The sequence below is a fragment of the Trachinotus anak genome, unplaced genomic scaffold (assembly GCF_046630095.1).
Source record: "Trachinotus anak isolate AG129_WGS33_773 ecotype Australia unplaced genomic scaffold, CSIRO_AGI_Tana_v1 ptg000004l, whole genome shotgun sequence".
NCBI lineage: Eukaryota > Metazoa > Chordata > Actinopteri > Carangiformes > Carangidae > Trachinotus > Trachinotus anak.
This window is the reverse complement of record NW_027273855.1, coordinates 8,019,805-8,044,786: the sequence shown is the minus strand read 5'-3', so window position 1 is coordinate 8,044,786 and position 24,982 is coordinate 8,019,805. Positions and strand designations below refer to the sequence as shown.

Below are 24,982 nucleotides of genomic sequence, written 5' to 3'. Positions count from 1 at the left end.
CGTAATTTACAATAGCTGTGTGGTTTACGCTGTAACAGGTCTCATCCAGATTTTATATTGGATATAAAGTTTAAGATCTGAAACATTCATCTGGGTGTAAGAGATTACACAAACATTTAATGGCCTCACAGCATCCCACTCACTGTTCAACATTTTTAACCTTTGGTTTCTGGAGCACAGGAATAAGAAATGTGAATAGTTAAAAAGAGTTGGGTTCTCTTTTAAATACACAACCCATTATTATAATATAGTGTTTCATCTGCTGCAGAAAAATAACAGACTAAAACTATAAATGCTAAAGTAATTACAGAAGCTTACAGGGGGCTTTACTAAAACAATCATGTAAACTTGAAAATGTCATTTTTCACACATGCACGTGTTCTAGGATTATACTTGACCTGACTTCATGAATATGAGCAAAGGAGGAGAAGCAGTCCACAGGTTCCATTTGAAAGTATTTAATCTTTTGCTTGCAGTCAGTCAGGTGTGAGTAGTTATAGTTAACTGGTTATATTTCTACAGATTAAGAAAGCGTAGGCTACATACAGGTCAAATCTAATCATATAGTCTTGAATAAAGCAACAAACAATTCTAAATCAGAATCAGTGCATCAATACATTCTGACTTTAAATATATAATCATGTGAGAACAAACCAAGGAGATTAGATTAACTACTTAACAACAAAATAAAAATGACTCCAGGAAACATAATGAACTGAACAACTCACTCGACACACTCAGGAACAAAGGTGAAACGATGGAGAGAAGCAGCTCAACTTAAGACAGAAAACAGAGAACGAGCTGAGGACACAGAACAAAGAAAACTCAAGGCACCTGTGTGAGCTGCCCAGTCAGCACACCTGTGCTGCTCTTCGGCCCAGTGGTCATGTGACCTCACTTCCCACAGTGTGTGTTATTTAAGTAAAATAATTTAAATTTAGTCCTTCTAGTAACTGGTGACCTGTCCAAGGTGTAGCCCCCCTCACCCAGTGTCAGTTGGGATTGGCTCTAGCCCCTCTGTGGCCCTAAAAAAAAAAAAAGGATAAATGGTATAGCTAATGAATGAATAATTGAATCCTGGTCACGCTTAATAAAATATTTACACATTCATACACGTTCAAAGACAAAAATATTTTGCTTAGAATCATAATTTGTGTCAGATTTTATGTTTTCCCACCAAAAGGTTTTGTATAATTAATAATCTAATTAATTTAATAATTAACATTTAATAAAATACTGTGTCATAACTTGACAGAGGTGAGACGGTTTGACTAGGAGCTGGAAAGTTAGTCAACTTTATTTCTAGAGCTCATTTAAACACAGCCTGAGCTGAAACCAAAGTGCTGTACAAAGGACAATTAAAATAAATAAAGCAGTAAAACAAATGTATAAAATTAGTAAAACACAAGGAAATCAAAGTAAATATACTGTTTACAGAAACATACACATATTAACAAGACCAAGAAAATAACAAGGAGCAAATACACAGTCATAAGTATGTAGATGAAAGGATGTGGAGCAGCTCTGCAGTCTCAGATCTTTGACTGCAGGGTTTGACATTTGAACCTGTACAACAGTGAATCAAACCACCTCAGATATTCAGCCATGTTTATTGTCTCCTTATTCAACAGCAACATTTACTTTGTACCGACATTAAGAGTCTGCTGCCCCAGCTCTGACAGTCACTTGTATTCAAGTGTGTTTTCAGTGTGGAGAGATGGTGACGGAGGTGTGGGTGGAGGTCTACAGGTCAGTGGTTGGATCCTGTGCAGAAGAGAGGAGAGAGGTTTAGATTAACTTGACGATTCAAACGAACAGGAAACTGACATCTTTGATTTCAAATGATAAAAAGAAGCGGGAAGATTAGTGGATGGAGAGAAAAAGGGGTGTAGTTTAATTTTAAATTAGAGGAAATACTAAGAGTGAATCATTTGTTTCTGAATCACTAAACTTTTGCTGTGATAAGTTCAACAAGCTTTTGGTTTAAGTTGACTAATTTTTAGGCAGACAGGAGTTTGTCCACTTCATCGACCACATCTGTCCAGGTTTTTACAGTATTTTACAATCACAGGGTCAAAACCTCATTCAACATGGACACTTCACTGTGTGTTGATGACCTAAAAGTTGCAGAAAGTGTTTTTTTCACGAGGCAAAAACAAAATATCAGTTTCAATTTGCAAAACACAAACTGCTGCACTCTGAAATGAAACTAAAAACAAAGGATCTTTAAGCATCTTAATTTGACCTGCTGAGGATAACGCCATCAGCTTCACTTTTATAAAATTAAATTATGCTAAACATTGAAACATGGAAGAAAACCCAGGGAAATAAATCTTAAACATAGGAGAAGATATGTTGAAAAACACAGTGGCTGATGCTGAGTGGTCAGTTAGAGAGACAGTGGGCAAATTTAGGTCCTACAAAATAAAAATATACAGGTAAAATTATTCACCAGTTAAATGTTGGTTGGATTATTGTTATGAATCTGATAATAAGGTTTTTTTTTCTCACCCTGATGTTCACACAGTGAAAAGGGAGCAGGATCAGGAGGATTCCTCTTTACAGTGTGTGTTTGTGTGTAGGAGGGAGGGAAACATTTTCACAGTGACCATGCTGGACAGTTTCTTCCCGCCTTTTGTTTCCCCCCCACTTCTTAAATATATTTTCTTCTTCTATGATGGAGGCTACAGTATCTCTCTTTTTCAGTTACAGAAAGTATATTTACTCATGTACTATACTTAGGTACAAATTTGAGGTACTTCACTTTATTTTCACATATTTCCATTTCCTGCTTTTATATACTTCCATAGTAAGTGCTTACTTCAAAGATTAAGATGACCAGTATATACTGAAAACATATACATTATGATACATACAAAGATTAGACAAAAAACTAAAAATATTCCAAGTACAAGTAAATTCTTTCATTCAAAAAAACCTTAGAAATATAATCAACAAAATGTACTGACAGTGTGAGCAGTAAATGTCACTCTGCAGTAAAATGATATTTTATTTTACTGGATTGTTAAGACTGATGCACCAGTGTTTCAGGTGGAGCTGGTTCATCTGCCTTAGAAACAGGTAGATAGTGTTGTCATGCTCTGCCCCTCTGGGTAATTTACCTGCCTGGATTGTATTATTTCCCTTTTATTTTGAAATTTCTCCCCTTGTGTGTATCCGTCCTGTTCCCTGAAGAAACCTCGAGCCTCTGGTTTTTGTAGCTGGAGTTTGGTTTTGTTGAGTTTGGTTCACCAGAGTCTGGAGCGTTTGGCTTCCTGTTTGAACTTGTGTTTTTTTACCAACCTGTTTTTGCTTATTTATTTAATTTTTTAGGTTTTCTTTTCAGGATGTTTTCACTTATTAAACTATCTTCACCACACCTTCCTGCCTTTGTGTGCGTCTGCTTTTAGGTCCTGAAATCCTTAAACTGTAATAAGTTTAATCCAGTGTTTCCCAAACTAGGGAGTGGGCCCCTCCAAAGGGTCTGAGGGGTCACGAGAAATATGAGGATATTGAATATCAAGGTAATTCACAGTATGTAGACAGTGTTAGACACACATTACTATAAGGACAAACACCAAAAAGTAGTGTATAGTGTAAGGCACTGCTCACTAACAAAAATGCAGAAACAACTGTGAAAAGGAATTAAAAGGAGTAAAAAAGGAGTAGGTAAACAATTTGTTCTCTCACCCATCGTGACCGTACTGTCAATTAAAAGTAAAATCATTTCTTCTGGTGAAGCAGAGGGAAAAAAGGAAACTGAACAAATCAAAGGAGTAGGATTATAAAGTGGTGGATATTGCATTTTGTTTGGTGCAAATAAATAAATAAAGTTTTAAAGAAGCTTGAATCTGCTAGATTGCAGCCTTTACAGTCTTTAGACTTTGCGCTGTCTCATTGAAGAACCTCCCTCTGATCCATTATTTTCTCCCTGCATCCTGATGAAGGCTTCAAAATTTACATCATGCAAAAAACCACAAACATGTGCATCGAAGTTTAAGACATATCACTGCCTCTTCCTAAAAAGGCACCATTCATAAAGGGTCCTGTTAATGTTTTATCAATCAGTCAATAGTTTATGTAGTTTATGAAGATTATAATTATAACTAGAGCTGTAAATCTGAAGTGTTTATGCTAAGAGTTGTTTACTACTTTATTACACTTTTAAGTTCCCATTCTGTTGTTTGCATGAAGACTCTCTTTGATCATTGTACTCTGTTTACATAAGATGTTTTTTTCGCAATGACATGGCTGTGTTTCTATTCAGTGATAATGCACTGAATGTTGGTAAACCATTCATCATCAGATTAGCAATTATAAATGTCAATTTCAAGTTAAAACACAACATACTGTACAATACACTACCTCGTCCTTCTCACAGAAACGACCTGCTTCATGGAACCACATCACATGAGATACTCATGTACATATGTATGGTTGGACAATGCACTGACTGAGGCGCCGGCTGTCACCTGTGATCTGTGAGAAAAGGACACAAAAGGAGTTAGCTAGCAGCATTAGCATTAGCCTCGCGCGAGGCTGGACAGCCCGACCCCCAGGGGGCCCTGCGCCCAGCCATCGGGCTCGTTCAGCCTCGCGCGAGGCTGGACAGCCCTGCCCCCCGACACCTATATAGGCTCAAATTAGGGTCCAAATGATTTTGAATTTGGGAAGTAATGTTTACAAATAATTCCAAAAGTTGTAGTTGTAAATCAAACTTTGTAAACCTGTAAAATAAATCCGCAGGAGAAATGGAAGTTTGTGTATGTGGAAAAAAAATTAATCCTTTGACAAAGACATTTGTATTTGCTACAAAGACAGACTCTCTGAATAAAACTACCCAAATGGTCAGTGGTGAGGGTTTAACACATAAAAGAAATGCTTTTGTAGGTGTCTGTGTACAGATAAAAAGCTGAAAACTGTAAAACTCGTGGGTCACACACAGCAGAGTTTCACAGTTTCCTGCTCTGTATCAGCACAGTTGTTGACAAAACCATTTATTTATTTAGTGTTTTTGTTTAACCTCAACACTGATCATTTGTTCATAGTTTTGAGTCACAAAGTCTTTTTTTTTGTAACAAATACAAATGTCTTTGTCAAAAGGAAAAACTAATTTTCCCATGCACAGACTTGACTTTCTCATACAGATTCATTTCTCAGGTTTACAAAGGTTGATTTACAACTACAAACGTTGGAATTATTTGTGAACATCACTTCACAAGTTCAAAATCATTTGGACCCTAATTTGAGCCTATATGAGTATGAGTATGGGCTGGAGTCATGAATATGACTTACCTTTTTTGCTGGTTGTGGAGGACGACAAGGTGTGGTATTGGCCCCAGTTGGATTCCGGCATCCCTATGAAAACATACAATGGTACTGTATTAAATACAATGACTTTCCATTGCAGGGCAAAGTTGTAGATAAAGTGATATTTTACACCTTGTAGAGTCTTGGTCAGTAAAGTGATACATCAAACAGAGTTGTTACCGAGTAGTTCCTCATTAAATCATCAAATAAGTTCCTTAACAACCAATCAGAGACAGCAAGTTTCCAAACTAGTATATTAATTGTCATCACTAATTTATTTAAAAAAACCAACATGGATGTGATTACAAATATGAATACTTGTGTTGAAACTTGCCGTCTCTATTCGTTGTGAAGTAATTCATTGTGATATAATGATGAAGTAATGAGGAGCTACTCTGTAACAACTCTGTTTGATGCATCACTTTGCTCACCAAAGCTATGCAAGCTGTAAAAAAAAAAAAAAAAAGAAAAAGTTCCCTTTAGTTTACAACATAGTTCTGTTCTAATGTGTTGTAAATTACCCTCTAAGAACATAATTCTAGTTTTGTCTAATTTGATACCAAGTACAGCTTGTTATGTCTTATTAGTGTACAGTGAAAAGTGCAAATAAGATTTGTAAAAAGAAAAACTGAACTGAAAAATAAAAACTGAGCAACTGATATCAGTGGTGAGGTAACGCAAAGACACTGTGGAAGACGGTGCTTTTGCCAAATCTGTGAACAGATACAGAGCAGCAAACTGTAGAACTTGATGCTCAAAATTCCTACACAGTGTATGACCCTGAGGTTACAAGTACAATTTTGACTCCATCCTTACACTTTCAAAATGATTGGACAAAGACATTCCAATCACAAAGCAGATTCCACTCAGAGGGCAGGTGGTTCTGTTGCCTTCATCTGCCGCAGATCCTGAACGGTGTAGTAGATATTAAAGCCAGCGCTGTCGTCCATCTTGAAAATCTACCACATCTTTCAGGATGTGCAATAGAGATGAAGATACCAGAACCACCTGCCCTCTAATTGGACTCTGCTTTGTGATTGGACTGTCTTTGTCCAATCATTTCAAGGTGTAAGGATGGCGTCAAAAGTGTGCTTGTAAATTCAGTGTCACACACTGTGTAGGAACTTTGAACACCAAGTTTTACACAGTTGTCTGCTTTGTATCTATACACAGACATTGACAAAAGCAGTTCTTCCACGGTGTCTTTGTGTTACCTCACCACTAATTTCATTTGGTCAGATTTTAAAATCACATGGTCTTTTTACAAATACAAATCTCTACACAAGCACAATGTCTTCACGTGTATATACTTGAGTTTCTCATACAGATTTTGCAGGTTTACAAAGATTGATTTAAAACTACATTTGGAATTATTTGTGAACATCACTTTAGAAGCTCAAAATCCTTTTGATCCTAGTTTAGGTATAGGTATGTGATGGAGTCATGCCCATGACTTACCATTTTTTGCTGGTTGTGGGGCAACATACAGGATGTGGTCCTGGCATCTCTATGAAAACATGCAGTTATCAGAATCAGAATCAGAATCAGAATCAGTTTTATTGCCAAGTATGTTTTCACATACAAGGAATTTTTTCTGGTGATTGGTGCAATTGATCAGCAACAGTGGGGCTCTCTAGCCTTGTTGATGAGGCTAATAGCAGATGGGAAGAAGCTATTTTTGTGGCGAGAGGTTTTGGTCCTGAAGGACCGCAGCCTCCTGCCAGAGGGGAGTGTCTCAAAGAGTTTGTGTCCAGGGTGGGAGGAGTCAGCTACAATCTTCCCTGCACGCCTCAGGGTCCTTGAGGTGTACAGGTCCTGGAGGGACGGAAGATTGCAGCCAATCACCTTCTCAGCAGAGTGGATGATACGCTGCAGTCTGTTATTGTCCCTCTCCGTGGCAGCAGCGTACCAGATGGTGATGGAGGAGGTGAGGATGGACTCAATGATGGAGGTGTAGAAGTTCACCATCATAGTCCTTGGCAGGTTGAACTTCTTCAATTGCCTCAGGAAATACATCCTCTGCTGAGCTTTTTTGATGAGGGAGCTGATGTTTAGCTCCCATTTGAGATCCTGTGTGATGGTGGTTCCCAAGAAGCGAAAATGCTCCACGGTAGCCACGGGGGAGTCACACAGGGAGATGGGGGTGGGTGGGGCTGGGCTCTTCCTGAAGTCCACTATCATTTCCACTGTCTTCAGAGCGTTTAGCTCTAGGTTGTTCTGCCTGCACCAGGTCACCAGACAGTCAGTCTCCCACCTGTAGGCAGACTCATCGCCATCAGAGATGAGTCCAATGAGAGTGGTGTCGTCTGCAAACTTCAGGAGCTTGACAGACTGATGGCTGGAGGTGCAGGTGTTGGTGTACAGGGAGAAGAGCAGAGGAGAAAGAACGCAGCCTTGTGGGGATCCAGTGCTGATGGTCTGGGAGTCAGACACGTGCTTTCCTAGCTTCACGTGCTGCCTCCTGTCAGACAGGAAGTCGGTGATCCACCTGCAGGTGGAGTCAGGCACGCTCAGCTGGGAGAGCTTGTCCTGCAGCAGAGCCGGGATGATGGTGTTGAAGGCAGAGCTGAAGTCCACAAACAGGATCCTGGCATAGGTCCCTGAGGAGTCCAGGTGCTGGAGGATGAAGTGGAGAGCCATGTTGACGGCGTCATCTACAGACCTGTTGGCTCTGTAGGCGAACTGCAGGGGGTCCAGGAGTGGGTCAGTGATGGATTTGAGGTGGGACAGGACAAGACGCTCAAATGATTTCATGACCACAGAGGTCAGGGCAATGGGTCTGTAGTCATTTAGTCCTGTGGGCCTTGGTTTTTTGGGGACAGGGATGATGGTGGAGGATTTTAAGCAGGCTGGCACGTGGCAGGTCTCCATTGAGGTGTTGAAGATGTCCGTGAACACTGGAGACAGCTGATCAGCACAGTGCTTCAGTGATGATGGAGAGACAGAGTCAGGACCGGCTGCTTTGCGGGGGTTCTGCTTCTTAAAAAGCCTGTTGACATCTCTCTCCAGGATAGAGAGAGACGTTCCTTTGGTAGGGGAGGAGGGGGGTTCTGATGTGGCTCTGATGTGGAGGTTAGTGTCAGGCTTGTCCCACTGTCTTTCAAAGCGGCAGTAGAACTCATTCAGATCGTTGGCCAGACGGAAGTCATTAATGGAGTGGGGGGGGTTAGGTTTGTAGTTTGTGATCTTTCTGAGCCCTTTCCAGACAGAAGCAGAGTCATTGGCTGAGAACTGGATATATATATATTCATATATATATTCACTATATATTCATATAGTTATATGAAAATACATTTTCCATTGCAGGGCAAATCAAGACATTTTAGGCAGCTTTTCACAAAACAATATTGAGAAACATTTTTACTTTAAATAATTCATTTCACTTACCATTATAAACTCAGTCAAGTGCAAATTATGAAGTTAGCTCCCATCAGTTTCAAAGGAGGTTACCGCACACAGCTCCCACTGCAGATACTGTCAACAGGAATCCTGGAAAGATTTTTAAAACCTTACATTACTTGGTTGTGGTTTAAGTGGCATTTACTTGTGCAGAAAAAAAAAAGAGAAGTTGTTTTTTTTTTTTTTTTTTTTTTTTAAACCTTACTGATTGGACAATGACAATCCAATCACAAAGTTCAGTCAGAGGGCAGGTCATTCTGTTGCGTTCAGCTCCATGGCAGATCCTGAAAGGTGTAGTAGATTTTCAAGATGGAGGACAGCATGGGTTTGAAAATCTACTACACCTTTCAGGGTATAGGCAGAGATGAAGGTAAAGGAACCACCTGCTCTCTGATTGGACTCTGCTTTGTGGGATTGTCGCTGTCCAATCAGATTAAGTAAAAAAAAAAAAAAAAAAAGAGTCAGAATGTGTACTTGTCATTTTTGAGCATAGGGGTGGGCGATCTGGCCAAAGGTCATATGTCAATCTTTCGAGCTTTATCACGATCTACATTGTTTCCGCTGATTTTATTGTGAAAGTCCTAACCGGAAGTAACGACGTCTTTTTCCGCTGCTTTGACGCCAACTCCAGCTGGCAACTGTTCCTCGCAAACAATGTTGTCTTACATGTACAAATTGTGCCACAACCAATCACATTTCTCGCTGAGCTCATATGGAGTATTCTTTTGGACAGCACAGTTATTTATTATATATATATATATATATATATATATATATATATATATATATATATATTTGCGCTTTGATTTTAAAGTGAAGTAGCTGCTAACCAGCTGCTAACCAGCCGCTAACCAGCTGCCCCGCCTCCTGTGTGCTGCCTTTACCGCAAGTGTCTCATTGGCTGGTGACATCAGCTCTTGTTCTGCTCAGGTGAAGAATTTATATGTCTGTGAGCCAAATGCACCAGGCTGCAGAACAAGGGCCGCTATCGCCAGCTGCGGTTAGCAGGCTAGCTGTTTAACAGGTGACAGTGGGCAGGTTAGCAGCATTAACCCTTTTAGCACCATAATAATAGATATATTTATTAAAACGCCTGGTCTTTTTTGTCTATTGTTGTCAATAATTGTGTCAAAAAATGCCCTATGTGTAAATAATTTACACCCTTTTTCCAGGAGAAGTAGAACTTTCAAAATCTGTCAAGTATTTACCGTTCTTATGTAAATACCTAAAACTGTGTGTTATAAGAAGAAAAGGACAAAAACGGAACTGAATTTTCTTCGACTTTCTTTTTATAAATTCTTGAAAAGTGCAGATTGAACATTTCTGAGATTGCAAAAATCTAATTCAGGAGGAGTTACGGTAATTTGAAATACACATGCGCCGCGGTGTCCCCGGTGATGCCCGTGGTTTTAGAAGGGTTAACCTTGGAAATTAACCAGGGCTCTCTAAATATAGCAGCTTTAATGAAGGCATCTGTACAGTCATATTAAAAGCTGATCATATGCCAAAGTAAGATCACCCACCTCCAGTTTTACAGTTTTGCTCTGTATCTGCACAAAGATTTTAACAAAAGCACAACTTCTGTCACATTGTCTTTGCATCACCTCACCACTGGTATCTTCAACAATAATATCACTTCTCAGAGATTCAGCAGCTACAGAAACTCTGTTCAATATATTCAGCGTTTCATTTGTGCCGAGTTACCCTCTTTGCAAACAAAACAACAAGTATCAATATTTCAGTTCAGTTCTCTTATGATGCAAAGGACTCGTCCTCCAACCAAAGAGGATCTGATGGAATAAAGTGAAATCACTTACCTTCGGTGGTGGCGTGATGAAGAGGAGGAGATCCGCTGGAGGCCTGTTGACAGAGCAAAGCCTCAGTTTCTCTGCCTCATGTTTGTTTGTCGTTGGTATTTAAAGAAGAAGACGCGCGTTTTCTGCCCAATCACCGCATGAGGGCAGCGTATAAACAGCGCGGCTCTCTTCTGCTCTGTTTCTTCCTCGTCTCTTCCTGTTCCATCGACTTCCCCACTGTGACAAGTATCAGCGTGTTTTTGCGTGTTTGTTCCCCAGTTTATATTTCATACATTACTCATATAATTCTGGCAAAGACTCGACCGAGTTTTTTTCCGGTTTATCTCATGGACACACGGGAAATATTAAAGCAGCAAACATTAAGGCCAGAAAAAACAGGAAGTGCCAGTAAAGGAAATGTTTAAAGTTCATAAACTGCAGCAAACCTCTATAAACTGCAGCGGTAAGCGAAGGTAGAAGCCCAACAACAGCTGTGCACAAAGTTTAACTTACTTGTAAATAATAATCACAACATTCATAAACATACAGTTCATTCCTTTGAAAGCAATCTTGAATAAATTAAAGGCTTAAATGTCACAAGTGATTCCTGGGCCCCAGGAACAGTTAAGTCTGTGTTTGAAAACACATCACTCTGTCCTAAAGCTGGAAATCAGAGAATCCTCCAGAGACAACACAACGGCATTGACTTTGAAATGTTAGCAGCTGTGTATTCCATCAAAATACTTATTAAAATCTGTAAGTTATAAATGAAAATGTGGAATGCAGGAAATGCATCAGTCTTTAATTGAATCAGTCACATTGAGAGCAAATGAACAAATACAGCAGAAAAACAGACTCTGGAACGATCGACTAAAAAAGTCAAAGGTTTGTTCTCATCATCTACAGCTGAAATTAATTTGAGCCACTGGGGGGAAATGAGTTACCTTGCTAACCCTATAATCTACAGTAGCTGTGTTGTGTATAAGAAATGTGGAATAAGAAAAGTGAGTTCTGTCAAAGGGTTGGGTTCTCCTTTAAATGCACAATCCTGATTATGATTGTAGTGTCCAATCCATGATTATAGTGGTCCGTCCTCAAAGCATCTGGTGCAGAAAAATAACAGACTAAATTATAAACATTAAGGCCATTACAAAAGCCTATAGAAGACTTCAATAGAATTATCATATAAACTTGAAACTGAAAAAAAGTCCATGATAGAATTGAGATTTCTGACACATGTATGTGTTCTAGGACAACACTGGACTGAATGAATGTGAGCAAAGCAGGACAAGCAGGTTCCATTTGAAGGTATTTAATCTTTTGCTTGCAGTCAGTCAGGTGTGAGTGTCTACAAATGAAAGAAAGCCAACATACAGGTCAAATTCTATCACTTTATCGTGAATAAATCAACAAACAATTCTAAATCAAAATCAGTATATACATTATCGCTTTAAATATATAATCGTGGGAGAACAAACCAAGGAGATTAAATGTACCACTTAACAACAAAATACACATGACTTGAGGAAATATAATGAAATAAACGACTCACTCGACACACTCAGGAACAAAGGTGAGAGCAGCTCAGCTGAAGGACAAACAGAGAATGAGCTCAGGACACAGAACAAAGAAAACTCAAGACACCTGTGTGAGCTGCCCAGTTCGCTCACCTGTGCTCCTCAGCCCAGCAGTCATGTGACCCCACTTCCCAAAGGATGCTTTATTTAAGTATAATTTAAAAAGAAAATGCAGTACTCCATTTTGCATTTTCATTTTAACATACTCATGTGTGTACTCATCTACGAACATATTAAAATGATGATTTTCAAAGACTTAACCTGCTCTGCAGTGACAGTATTTAAACATAATGAACAAACAGCGCCCTCAGGCCATTGCATTTACATTTACATGTCACTGCGCTCTTTAGGGGTCAAAATGAAAATGCACTCAGTCCTCTCATTGAGGCAGGTCATCAATGAGGACGTCACTTCCTTGTCAATTGTAATTTTTCTGTCACTGGGGCAGTGGTTGTAGCTTGTTCCCGGTAAGGAAATGACCAGAGATGAGATTTAAAGATTTTTAAATGTATTACAATAAGTGATAAGATGCTGAGAGACAGTCTCATCTCATCAGTGAGGACGTCACTTCCTTGTCTCTTGTCACTTTGTCTGTCTGGGGCAGTGGCAGCAGCTTGTTTTACCCGTCTGTGTCTTCTGTCAATCCAACTCAATGGAAATTACCAGACAAATGATTTAAAGAATTTATCTGTGGGCGTGAATCTCCATCAGCTGAGTCTGCTCCCTCAGCAGCTCCACCTTGATCCCTCACCTAAATGCACTCTTCTTCTCAGTCAGCAAGATCTTGAATTCATTTCAGATATAAAGCCTGTAAAATGATGAGGTTGATGAGTATTTGGTCACTTCCAGTGGTGATTGTAAAGTCAGAATAACAAATCTAAATAAATGCAGGTGAAAGACCTTGTAAACATGTTTGTTGTCTCCATTTTCCTGAGAGTCACTCAGCAACAGTTTTTTGACTGATAAATCAAAGTTTAGGACGATGTGCACACAGTGAACCCACAGGAGGAAGGCTCCTCTCTGAACTGCACGTCTGTGGTGACCTCTAGTGACAGGACTGAAGTATTGCTCTGTGTCTGAAGAGAGTGAGTGAATGAGTGAGATTTTTTTTCCACAGGTGACCCACAAACTCAAACTCCACATTAACTGAGCCTCCTTCAAAATAAAGAAAAGCCTCTGCAAACTGAAAACAGCAGCTGTGGTCGTCCTGGATTTCAGTGGTGTCCAGTTTACAATTTGAACCTCATCTGACACCTTGCACCAATCAAGACTTCATTGTTTGGTCATAAAGTCTGAGTGTGAAGTGAACACAACACAACTGCCAACATTTGAATCTCAAGTGAGTAACTAATCCAGCTCACCAAGGAGATTAGATGTTCAACAGGATACACATGACTTGAGGAAATATAATGAAATAAACTACTCACTCTACACACTCAGGAACAAAGGTGAAAAGATGGAGGGAAGCAGCTCAACTGAAGGCCAATCAGAGAATGAGCTCAGGACACAGAACAAAGAAAACTCAAGACACCTGTTTGAGCTTCCCAGTCAGCACACCTGTCCTGCTCAGGCCAGCAGTCATGTGACCCCACTTCCCACAGTACACACCATTAAATTAAAAAGAAAATGCAGCAATCCAATTAGCATTTTCATTTTCACACACTCATGTGGGCGTCCTATGACCATATAAAATGAAAATTGAAAAGTGGCAATATTCAAATACAAAATTTACATTTACAAGTCACTACACTCTGTAGGGGTCAAAATGAAAATTCAATCTGTCAGTCATCTCATCAGTGAGGACGTCACTTCCATGTCTCTCGTCACTTTGTCTGGGGCAGTGGCAACAGCTTGTTTTACCCGTCTGTGTCTTATATCAATACAACTCAATGAAAATTACCAGACATATGATTTAAAGAATTTAAATGTATCACAATAAGTGATTAGAAGCTGAGAGACAGGAGTCTGGTAGTTATTCTGATCCCAGGTCACAGCAGAGATTCAACCAGCTGTGGGCATGAGTCTGCTCCCTCTGCAGCTTCACCTTGATTCCTCAGTCAGTAAGATCTTTAGATCTTGAATTCATTTCAGATATAAAGCCTGTAAAATGATATGAGGTTGATGAGTATTTGATCACTTCCAGTGGTGATTGCACACACAGTAAACTCAGAATAACAAACCTAAATAAATGCAGGTGAAAGACCTTGTAAACATGTTTGTTGTCTCCATTTTGCAGCACTGAGAGTCACTCAGCAACAGTTTTTTGACTGATAAATCAAAGTTTAGGAGGATGTATATACAATGAACGCACTCGTGAACGCGCAGCGCCAGATCGAGAACGTTTTTCGCTCGTTCTCATTGCCCAAAGGCATTATGGGAGTGACACTACTACGCAGTCTCTATGGGCCGCATAACGCGGAAGTAACCCGGAAGCCAGAAACTTTTTCGGCGTATGCGCCAGGCGAGCAACTTGTATTGAACTGAATGGGTGCCATTTTTAGATCCGTCATCCAGGTCTTATATGAGTCAGGCAGTGGAGGTGGTTAGGTAGCAAGTTTTAGCAAATACTTTCACACCGCTAACTGTCATCTCTTGTTTCTCACACATGGCGGACTTCGGCGAAAACATCAGCCGGCAAGCGGAAGAACACGAAGGGACAAACAGCAGAAACGTCCCTGAGCCTGTGTGCGGGGCAGGTAATGAACTCAAGGTGATGGTACCTCGGAGGCTCTGGTCCTCGAATCAGGACCAGAGGAAAAAGTTAGTCCTGCATGTCGACCTCAACAACACGATCCTGGTGTCGGACGCCGTGACCCATGAGGCGACCGTATCTGCTCTGGAATATTTCCTCTCAACCGTCACCTGGGGGAAGATGAGCAAACACGGTGAGCTGGAAATTGAATCAGTTGGTATTATACAAGAATGATAGGAATTTGTTTGTGTGCTCAGCCGGTGATAACAGCGAAGGTATTGTTCCTGTGGTGTTAAGAGCACACACCAAATTCCGTTTAAAACTCTGTGAATCCTGCTTTATTTCTGCCGAACACAAATGTAACGACAAAGCTGTCAACTAACCCAAAAAGTTCACACGTTTTTAAAGTTAAACGAGTCATTGGAATTAAACAGATGCCGAATAGCAGATCATTAAATATATTACTAGGTCACATGTTTAAAGTTATAATTAATGATGTATTTATTATACAAATATGAATGAATATTAAATTAACGTTTTATCAATAAAGTGTGGTAGAACGTGATTTAGAGCCACTGATCTGACTGTCGGAGCATTTTGAAAACTCTCTTCCTTCCATCATAAGTATGTATTTAGTTCCCATGGTTCCTCATGATGAACTTCAGTTCATGATGACTGGTTTAACTGTAGGATTCACCCTGTCTGTGATCAGTACCGTGATTTGTCTGCAGTCTTTGATCTCTTCACCTCATGCAGGAAAATGGGAATGGCTGAGTGACTCACCCTCCCTGCTCCCACCATGCCAGGATGCTGTTAGTTTCTACTCTCAGTTTGGACGGATATGTAGTTTCACATCTACAGTGGGACGACGTTTCCGTGGGGTTCTGGATGAACATTTGAATCTGCTCCGCTGGCCCGAGGGAGTCAAGGCAAGCACCCTCCTGGAGAGAACGGATAAGAGGGCCACATGGAAAGGGCTTGTGTAAAGATAGACAATGAAAATCTGCTCTGATCTGAGAGACAGAGTTAAACACAAAGATGACGACTACTTTTTAGATTCAGACCCTGACTTTTAATTAACTTATAACCATGGTTACATGATTTAGATTACAAACAAAATAAACTACACAATAATGACAAGATGATGGGTCCTTAGCACAGCAGGCTTATTTATGACTGAAATAACAAAATTAATTTAAACATGGTTGAACTATTAAAACAATATTTGACAAGTATTTTCCATAGTACTCATTTAGCTTATGTTTTTAACATTCAAACAAATTGTGATATTTCCTGCACAGTTAGATTCAGTCACAGACCAGCCTGTTACACTTCCTGCTAATTAGTTTAATGCACTTGTGTGTTACTGACTGCTCCCTGACTGTTTCCTGCAGGGAGACAGAGATCTATCTATAGAAGCAGAGGATGGGCAACTGTACCACTGGATCCTCCCATCCTTCTTCCAGCTGCTCAAAGACCTGATGCAGGAGGGACAGGAATTTGCTATCATATTCCGTACATTTGGAGCTGACCTACCTCGTGTGCTGAGAGCTGTACACAGAGCGTTGAATGAAGGGGCTCACCCACTGTTTCCTGATCTGCCCGATCTGAAGGTGAAGTAAAATCACATGTACTCATTACAAAACCATGAGGGTCAGTTTGCCCAAATTAGATATTTTACCATTAGCAGTACTGAATGGTGCTGATAATTTTGGGTTGTATTTTATTTCATTTCATTTATTTATTTCACACAAATCAGTATAAAATACAAGTAAAGTCATACAAAACGTGAAAATAGCAATGGATGAAAATAGAGCACCCCATACATGCAGGGTGAGCCCAGGCACTGCATGTACAAATACAATTACAGCCACAAAATACCTAAATCCTAATACCCAAAACCCTCAAAAGAATAACTAAATGGTCCGAAAACATGTATCCTATAAATTCAAACATTCATCCAATAGGCAAGATACACAATCAGAAATAAACGGTGAATGAAAATAATAGCACAGTAGAGTAACCAGTTCTGCAGACTCCAGTCTTTCAGGGTATACAAGTTGAAAATGTACTTTTAGTAGATAACTGCTGTTTTAAGTCCTTTTATGGACACAGGGAGATAATATTCACAGGCTCGTGTTATGTCTAGTTTTCTTATGTAGCCCAGTGTTGCATACCTCATCTCAGTGGGCTTTTCAGGCCTCTTGTCAACAGCTTGTCCTGATGCAGGCTTAAGTCCATTATTACTATAATGAATCCAGCCACACCCATCTTCAAACTCTCAAACTTAATCTCTGCTACACAACTGTTAAGTTTCGTGACTGCATTTTGCAGTTGTGAAACTAATGTGGTCCAGACAGACAGGCATAAAAACAAGCCAAAGTTGTACCTCTGTGGTAGTTCACCACAGAGGAAGTGTCTACAGGACCACATTTTGCCATGATGCACATGCACACACAATTACATCTGAACAAAGACTACAAGTCTTCAGCCACGCTCGTGGCTCTGTATGGCTATTACACTCAAAAATTTGATCTACTGATGGTACTTAATAAAAAGACAGAGGAACACCACAGTTATTAGGATTCATCCTCTCAGCACTTTTAGTATCTGGAGCAAATTTAGTCCCAATCCAACTGATAGACATCCAGGTGTGTGTATGTAGATGTTCCTTGGGGGTGGATGACTGCGAGGATGTTCATTTGAGGAGCATGATCTGTTAGTCTGCTTGATGGGAACACATTACTTTTTAAAGAATAGTGAAGAGTGCAATTGACCGATGAAGAGGGGTGAGATAGAAGGGATGTCAGAAAATGAATGTCAGGCACAGCGAGCTATCTGGAAGAGAGCACAGTGGTGATCTTATTCAGTTTCCTGCATATTCGTCTATGCATTTAGACAGAAGGAGCAGGGGAGGGAAAGAATCACAACACAGAATGTGATTGTTCAGTTTCTGAGTTGTTTTCCTGCCTCAGTGAGTTCTTGGGTGCAACTGCAGGACAGCAGCTTCTTTGTTATTATCGATGGGTGCAGTGGGGAAAACATTTCAAATCCAAGTGGTACACTACAGCTTGGGGAAATTTACTGTTTAAGCTAAGAGATCACTGACTCCATGCTAATGTTCTATTATATCTGTGCTACAGTTGCTTCACTTTAAAAGTTCTTTGGTACTTCCACCAGTTATTTCTTTTTTTGGATCCCCATTAGCTTCCACACAGTGGTTGCTACTCATCCCAGGATCCACACACAAAAACAACAAATAAAACAAACAATTATTAAAATCACACTATATCAATAAAATAGAAAAAAACAAAACAAGCCAGAACACGAGAAAATAATGAAAATAAGTACATATAAAACAATAAACAATGAAAACAAAAACAAGAATATTACAAAGGCACAATAACAAGATGAAAATGAACACAGAAACCACAATAACATGCATATGAGGTTCATCAAATTTTGTTTTAGTAACCTTTTGAAAGAAATCTACTCTTGGTCTGTCTGATGTAGATGGGGAGCATATCCCAAGCAGAACGAGCCATATGGAGGACAGTTCTCATCATACAATTTGTTTGTGGACTTGGCACCAACAGATGACCAGTGCTTGACATGTATTGTACCCATGACAAAAACCTGTTTTCCACAACAAGTGTGCTGTGTTATTCCATATAACATTTTGCATGAATACACATTCTATTATTCTATATATTAGAATAATATATAGAATAATAGAATGATTATTAATCATTAATGACTCCATTAATGACTTCCGTCTGGCCAACGATCTGAATGAGTTCTACTGCCGCTTTGAAAGACAGTGGGACAAGCCTGACACTAACCTCCACATCAGAGCCACATCAGAACCCCCCTCCTCCCCTACCAAAGGAACGTCTCTCTCTATCCTGGAGAGAGATGTCAACAGGCTTTTTAAGAAGCAGAACCCCCGCAAAGCAGCCGGTCCTGACTCTGTCTCTCCATCATCCCTGAAGCACTGTGCTGATCAGCTGTCTCCAGTGTTCACAGACATCTTCAACACCTCACTGGAGATCTGCCACGTGCCAGCCTGCTTCAAATCCTCCACCATCATCCCTGTCCCCAAAAAACCAAGGCCCACAGGACTAAATGACTATAGACCCATTGCCCTGACCTCTGTGGTCATGAAATCATTTGAGCGTCTTGTCCTGTCCCATCTCAAATCCATCACTGACCCACTCCTGGACCCCCTGCAGTTCGCCTACAGAGCCAACAGGTCTGTAGACGACGCCGTCAACATGGCTCTCCACTTCATCCTCCAGCACCTGGACTCCTCAGGGACCTATGCCAGGATCCTGTTTGTGGACTTTAGCTCTGCCTTCAACACCATCATCCCGGCTCTGCTGCAGGACAAGCTCTCCCAGCTGAGCGTGCCTGACTCCACCTGCAGGTGGATCACCGACTTCCTGTCTGACAGGAGGCAGCACGTGAAGCTAGGAAAGCACGTGTCTGACTCCCAGACCATCAGCACTGGATCCCCGCAAGGCTGCGTTCTTTCTCCTCTGCTCTTCTCCCTGTACACTAACACCTGCACCTCCAGCCATCAGTCTGTCAAGCTCCTGAAGTTTGCAGACGACACCACTCTCATTGGACTCATCTCTGATGGCGATGAGTCTGCCTACAGGTGGGAGACTGAGCGTCTGGTGACCTGGTGCAGGCAGAACAACCTAGAGCTAAACGCTCTGAAGACAGTGGAAATGATAGTGGACTTCAGGAAGAGCCCAGCCCCACCCACCCCCATCTCCCTGTGTGACTCCCCCGTGGCTACCGTGGAGCATTTTCGCTTCTTGGGAACCACCATCACACAGGATCTCAAATGGGAGCTAAACATCAGCTCCCTCATCAAAAAAGCTCAGCAGAGGATGTATTTCCTGAGGCAATTGAAGAAGTTCAACCTGCCAAGGACTATGATGGTGAACTTCTACACCTCCATCATTGAGTCCATCCTCACCTCCTCCATCACCATCTGGTACGCTGCTGCCACGGAGAGGGACAATAACAGACTGCAGCGTATCATCCACTCTGCTGAGAAGGTGATTGGCTGCAATCTTCCGTCCCTCCAGGACCTGTACGCCTCAAGGACTCTGAGGCGTGCAGGGAAGATTGTAGCTGACTCCTCCCACCCTGGACACAAACTCTTTGAGACACTCCCCTCTGGCAGGAGGCTGCGGTCCTTCAGGACCAAAACCTCTCGCCACAAAAATAGCTTCTTCCCATCTGCTATTAGCCTCATCAACAAGGCTAGAGAGCCCCACTGTTGCTGATCAATTGCACCAATCACCAGAAAAAATTCCTTGTATGTGAAAGCATACTTGGCAATAAAACTGATTCTGATTCTGATTCTGATTCTGATTCATTCATTACTACACCACCAATGATAATCCATCACTTGAGTAAGACATTTCACTAAATTTAGCCGTTTTATGCAGATGCACAATGTGATGGTTTTTGAAGTGCCCTGCTTTATGCATGGCAGCTGTATTTAATTCTTTCACTCTAAAAACAGTACATTTATATTCCCTGTTTGTGAATCACTGAGAAAACAGATCCAGGTCCAGTGAATGAATGTGGACTGCTGGGAGGAGCTTTTTTGCCATTTTGGTAATATTACTTAAATGGCTAGTAGTAGGTTAGCTGTCTTTAGCCATTCTTTAGCTCACACTCAACATAGTGTCATCTAATAGTCTTAAATATGGAGCACTATATAATTTGCCTGCTTGGGACACAAACATAGTGTTATGTGCAACAGGGGAGTTTTTACCAGCTGGAGAGACTCTATGTGCTGTGTACCAAAAACAATGTCTACAGTAACACTAGCATGACTGCTTTCAGTGAAATACTGTCAGTACATGCAAACATGCTCACAATGATGATGATGATAACAAACTGCTGCTGTGTTGTGGTTCGTCAGTGTGCTAACATTTGTTAATTAGCAATAAACACAAAGAGCAGCTGAGGCTAATGAAGTTTTGCAGGTAGTAATGATGGGATTAACCTGCCAGAAGGATCCTGGGAAGAAATTAACTCACGTGTGCAGTTTTTCTGTGGTGGAACCAACTGGCATTATATTAAACACATTCATTTGGAAATGTACAACATGCAAACACAAATTTGAAAAAAATGAAGGTCTTAAAATGAAGGCCCTGCACCAAAAAGATTTTGGTGCAGGGTCCCTTTTCAAGACAAGGCCTCAAGGCCACCTTAAATCAGGTCAGTTAGTGTTGTGATTTAGTGCTGCTTAAGATTTCAATGAAGTTGTCACAAACCAGATGACATTCAGTGAGGATGGCGCTTTTGGGTGCCCTGGGGCAGTTCCTCACTTTGCCCAGTTGGTAATCCAACCTTGGACTGATTGACTGACTCTGCCATCCCAAGAGCCACACTGCTAGTGTGGCTGAAATTTTTAGGTTTAAAATATTTGATTTATTGATGAACAGCTCATACCACTTCTAAAACTGAGCATTTAGCCTAAATAGTAGTGTTATTAAGTTAAACCTTTGCGCTAGAAACCTTTTTTTAACTCTGCCGTTACACGATAAGTCCAAAATCATTTATCATTTTCATGCTGTTTGATAGTTTAAGGTTTGTTTTGATAACGGAATCTTTCCCTCTCACACTCTTCTTGCTCTCGGCTCAGTTAAGTGTGAATATGGCTCCAGGCAAGATCCGCTGTAGCGAGAATGGAATCGTCCTGAGTCGAGATAAGGAACGTATGTCGACTCAAGATGGAGAGAAAGGCTTGTATCAGTTCTTAAGCTCAGTCCAAGGCCTGGGAGGCTTTCAGGACCACTTTGACTGGTGTGTATTACACTCCTTGGGCCACCATTAATGTGGATTTTGTGGCCTCCAGCCTTTTCCAAACCTTTTTGTGCCCTTTTTTCTCATCCAGGTGGGCCAGAAATACCTTCTCCATCCGTGGGGGGAAGCCATTGTGGGTTGACCCTTTTGACCAGAACGTTCAGCATATCTTCATAGATGATAACATCCGACAGAATGATGAGGATACCGTCGTTTATCCCAAGGTACTGTCTACTTGTACTGTCTAAAGTTGCTTACAATTCAGAAAAATGTTAAATGATATTTTCACTGTCTCAGTTTCCTTCCCACTGTGGTAATCGGTCAACTTTTTCATGAGAGCCAGGATCTAACGACTTACAAGTGAGGGACATCATTTAGCAGCATTAGTGATTTGAATTTGATTTGGGTGGCCATGGGTAGCCAGTAGAGGTTGATGAACAGCAGAGTTACACTTTTAGGCTTATTGAAGACCAGACTTATGGGTGTTGAAGAGATAAGTGGGTAAACATGCTTTAGGCCCCGTTGATACCTGCCATTAAAATGCGTCTCTCATGCATTGAGTCAATGGCATTGGCCAGCAGCTCTAAGAAACCTTCGTACAGATATATGTTCTTATTTTTTGATTGGTTGATGTTGATATTGCTTTCTCAACTTAAGTTGTTATGTCAACTGTTTTTTTTTTTGTTTTTTTTTTTTTAGAGAAATCACATCCGTTAATAGATGGATGTTGGCAGTGAGAGCTCACTGTTTCCCACTTAGAAGGATTTTGGCAGGTGATAGATCACAGACTTCTCAAATAGCCACAGATCAGGTCATGATCACAACAGACCATAATTTCCCAGCATTCACTTAGTGTAATGTATCATCCAGTTTTGCTTTCTCAGCCATTGTGTGTTTATTTTTGTCCCTGTCAGTGAGCTGTTTATGCTGTGGTCTCTACAGATTCTACAGTGTTTATTTATTTATAGTGTTTATAATTCTGTGTTTCTCAGGTTTTCTTGAACCCGCAAGGCAATGAGACTCGTATAGCATGCACCTCTGAACTGTATGACGTCACCCTCGTGCAGACTGACCTCCTCCGAGCCATCTCTGACCCCAACTACTTCACTCAGCGCATCCATATCTGTCAGGAAAACTATGAGAGGAACCTCCAGCAGCAGTCTGACTAGAACACACTTCATCTATGTGACAACTTCCAATAAATCCAGATATGACCATCTCAGCACAGACAGAGGATGGAGACACAGTAGACTGTTGGTAGGATTATTTAGTACAAATGTTGAAGACTTATTGAAGGATTTGAATTAATAGAAACACAAATATAAGATTAAGTTTGGAGGGAGGTTACATGATGAGGTGGGATCACTGTTATTATCTTAACATCAAATCTTGTAGAAGTTTTCAGAATGACAAACCAAATCCACCTCAATGAAATTTAGAAATTTGGCAGCTTTTAATGAAACTCAAATGGTTTAAAAACCACACACACTTCATCTACTGCAGGACAGCAGTGAAATTATGTCAGCACATAAAGAGAGCACTTCACCGTTAGACTGTACTCTCTGCTGTCCCGAGGTGAATCGCTACAAAAGGAGTTGTTGACTTAATTAAGCACCAAATTGGCCAAATCAGACTCTTTGATTGCAGCAAAGGCTCTGAATAATCACACCACAGGATAATTGCCCTAACTGAACTGTCAGACAGCATAATTGGGGTCAGAAAGTGTTACGTTAGTTGTCTGCAGTAGAATCCAATGGGGTTTCTGCTCTTGCTCCCTATCTGTCATACTCAGGGTCTGACACATTCCCTTAGATCGTTAAGAAACTTTATTTTAACTCCGCATTGTTTACATCCACTTAGAATTGACAGGTAGTACTTGAATATTTCCAGATGACTGAAAAAGCATCTGGTTACTGATGATCAGATTTATGACTGCAACTTAGGGTGATACTTGGCTAAAACTTTGAGCTGTAGATACTGTCTGGTGTGACTACATAACTAGTAAGAATCACACCATGTCAGATTTATAACAATGCGTTCATTCTCTTGATGTAGTCAGTTAACAGTAAACCATATTGATGATGCATTTTTCAGAGCAGTGTGATTAGACAGGCACATAATTAGGCTGAACATGAGCTTGGGATGTGTTTGCACTGAATTATTTACTGCAGTTTTATTATTTGAAAGCCCCCCCCACCACCCCACCACCCCACCCCACCTGTGTGTAAGAAGCTGAATCTGTTATGGCAATTTTTGTTTTAAGGTTTTTGGGATAGCAGTATTTATTGTTGAGATTTTTAATTGCTTTGTTTTCCTCAGGTCAGTTTTAGAGAAACAGCCGAATGCAAACAGAGAATCTAAAGAAAAATAATCAAATGCAGGTTTCTGGGGAGTGATGGTACCAGATATATGTGTGATATATGTGATGATATTTTCCGTATACAGTATATGGAGCATGGATCTTCTTGAAAAAGATGGGGTGCAGGTGCAGATGGTGGTAACTTTCCAGTGTATTACTATTATTCAGTTTTCACAAGACACAAGACACAAAAATAATGTTTGTTCACTACATTATGCAGCGAGTTTATCAGAGCATCACAACATGTTTATCACTGAACTTTACATGAGTTCTCATCTAAACAGAGTGAGCAGTAGTCCTTCCTTCAAGATTATACAAAACAATACTAATGAGGAAAAATGTGCAGTTGAAAATGTTGACAAATAAGAATTACTTCTGATTTTACACTATAGTAAATCCTACATTCATACAAGGCAAAGTAACTAATTCCCCCGAATCAGTTGGTTTTGTTTTGTATTCAGCCCAGAGTATGTTACTTATTATTCAAGACACAAAATCTTAGATATATTGATTACTTGCATACGTAATACAGTATGCTACGAAAAATGCTTGCAAACATGTTTCATTGATTCAGCAATCTGTCTGCTTGGTGATAAGCAGTGAAACTAATAATAATTGAGCCAATATAAGGTGGCTTTATTCTGAAGACAGAGCATGTGACTCAGGGATTTGCAGTGTGAATGTAAGAACAGCATTTTGTGGTAAGGTAAACATTTAGCAAGTTAGTTTAGCTCTTTGCATTAAGACTTTTGCACATTGAAATTCTCCCATGAAAACTTAGCAATTCTAAAATACTGTAATATTGTGCGTTGAACTTGCATCCAAACCACATGGCATGCACTCCACATCAAAACTTGAAATGTTTAATTTATATATTTTTTCTGATGTCAAATCTTGCCATTCACTTTTGAATAAACCTTTACGTTTTCAGTTAAACTGTTTGGTGTTGTGCATAAGGATAAAATAAGAACAAGACTGTAAAGACATTGATGTAAAGTTGAATTGGTTTCGCCCT

The 24,982-nt window shown here is 40.3% G+C and overlaps 1 protein-coding gene and 2 long non-coding RNA genes across 3 annotated transcripts; 1 reads left to right on the top strand and 2 right to left on the bottom strand.

The window, feature by feature from the left end:
* Positions 1-442: 442 nt before the first annotated feature.
* LOC139620239 (uncharacterized) lies at positions 443-10,640 on the bottom strand. The gene is made up of 5 exons (XR_011690774.1): positions 10,527-10,640; positions 8,698-8,799; positions 6,769-6,817; positions 5,296-5,358; positions 443-1,764 (listed from the first exon to the last, which is right to left on the bottom strand). It is a non-coding gene; the product is annotated as an uncharacterized lncRNA (long non-coding RNA).
* A 1,350-nt stretch (positions 10,641-11,990) lies between these two features.
* LOC139620238 (uncharacterized) lies at positions 11,991-14,163 on the bottom strand. Its single transcript, XR_011690773.1, has 2 exons — positions 12,983-14,163; positions 11,991-12,890 (listed from the first exon to the last, which is right to left on the bottom strand). It is a non-coding gene; the product is annotated as an uncharacterized lncRNA (long non-coding RNA).
* Positions 14,164-14,481: 318 nt separating this feature from the next.
* Positions 14,482-24,903, top strand: LOC139620236 (uncharacterized). The gene is made up of 6 exons (XM_071475567.1): positions 14,482-14,967; positions 15,531-15,703; positions 16,169-16,387; positions 21,448-21,608; positions 21,700-21,832; positions 22,601-24,903. The coding sequence occupies exons 1-6, from the start codon at positions 14,688-14,690 to the stop codon at positions 22,775-22,777; spliced, it is 1,143 nt and encodes a 380-aa protein (XP_071331668.1). The 5' UTR covers positions 14,482-14,687; the 3' UTR covers positions 22,778-24,903.
* The last annotated feature ends 79 nt before the right edge of the window (positions 24,904-24,982 follow it).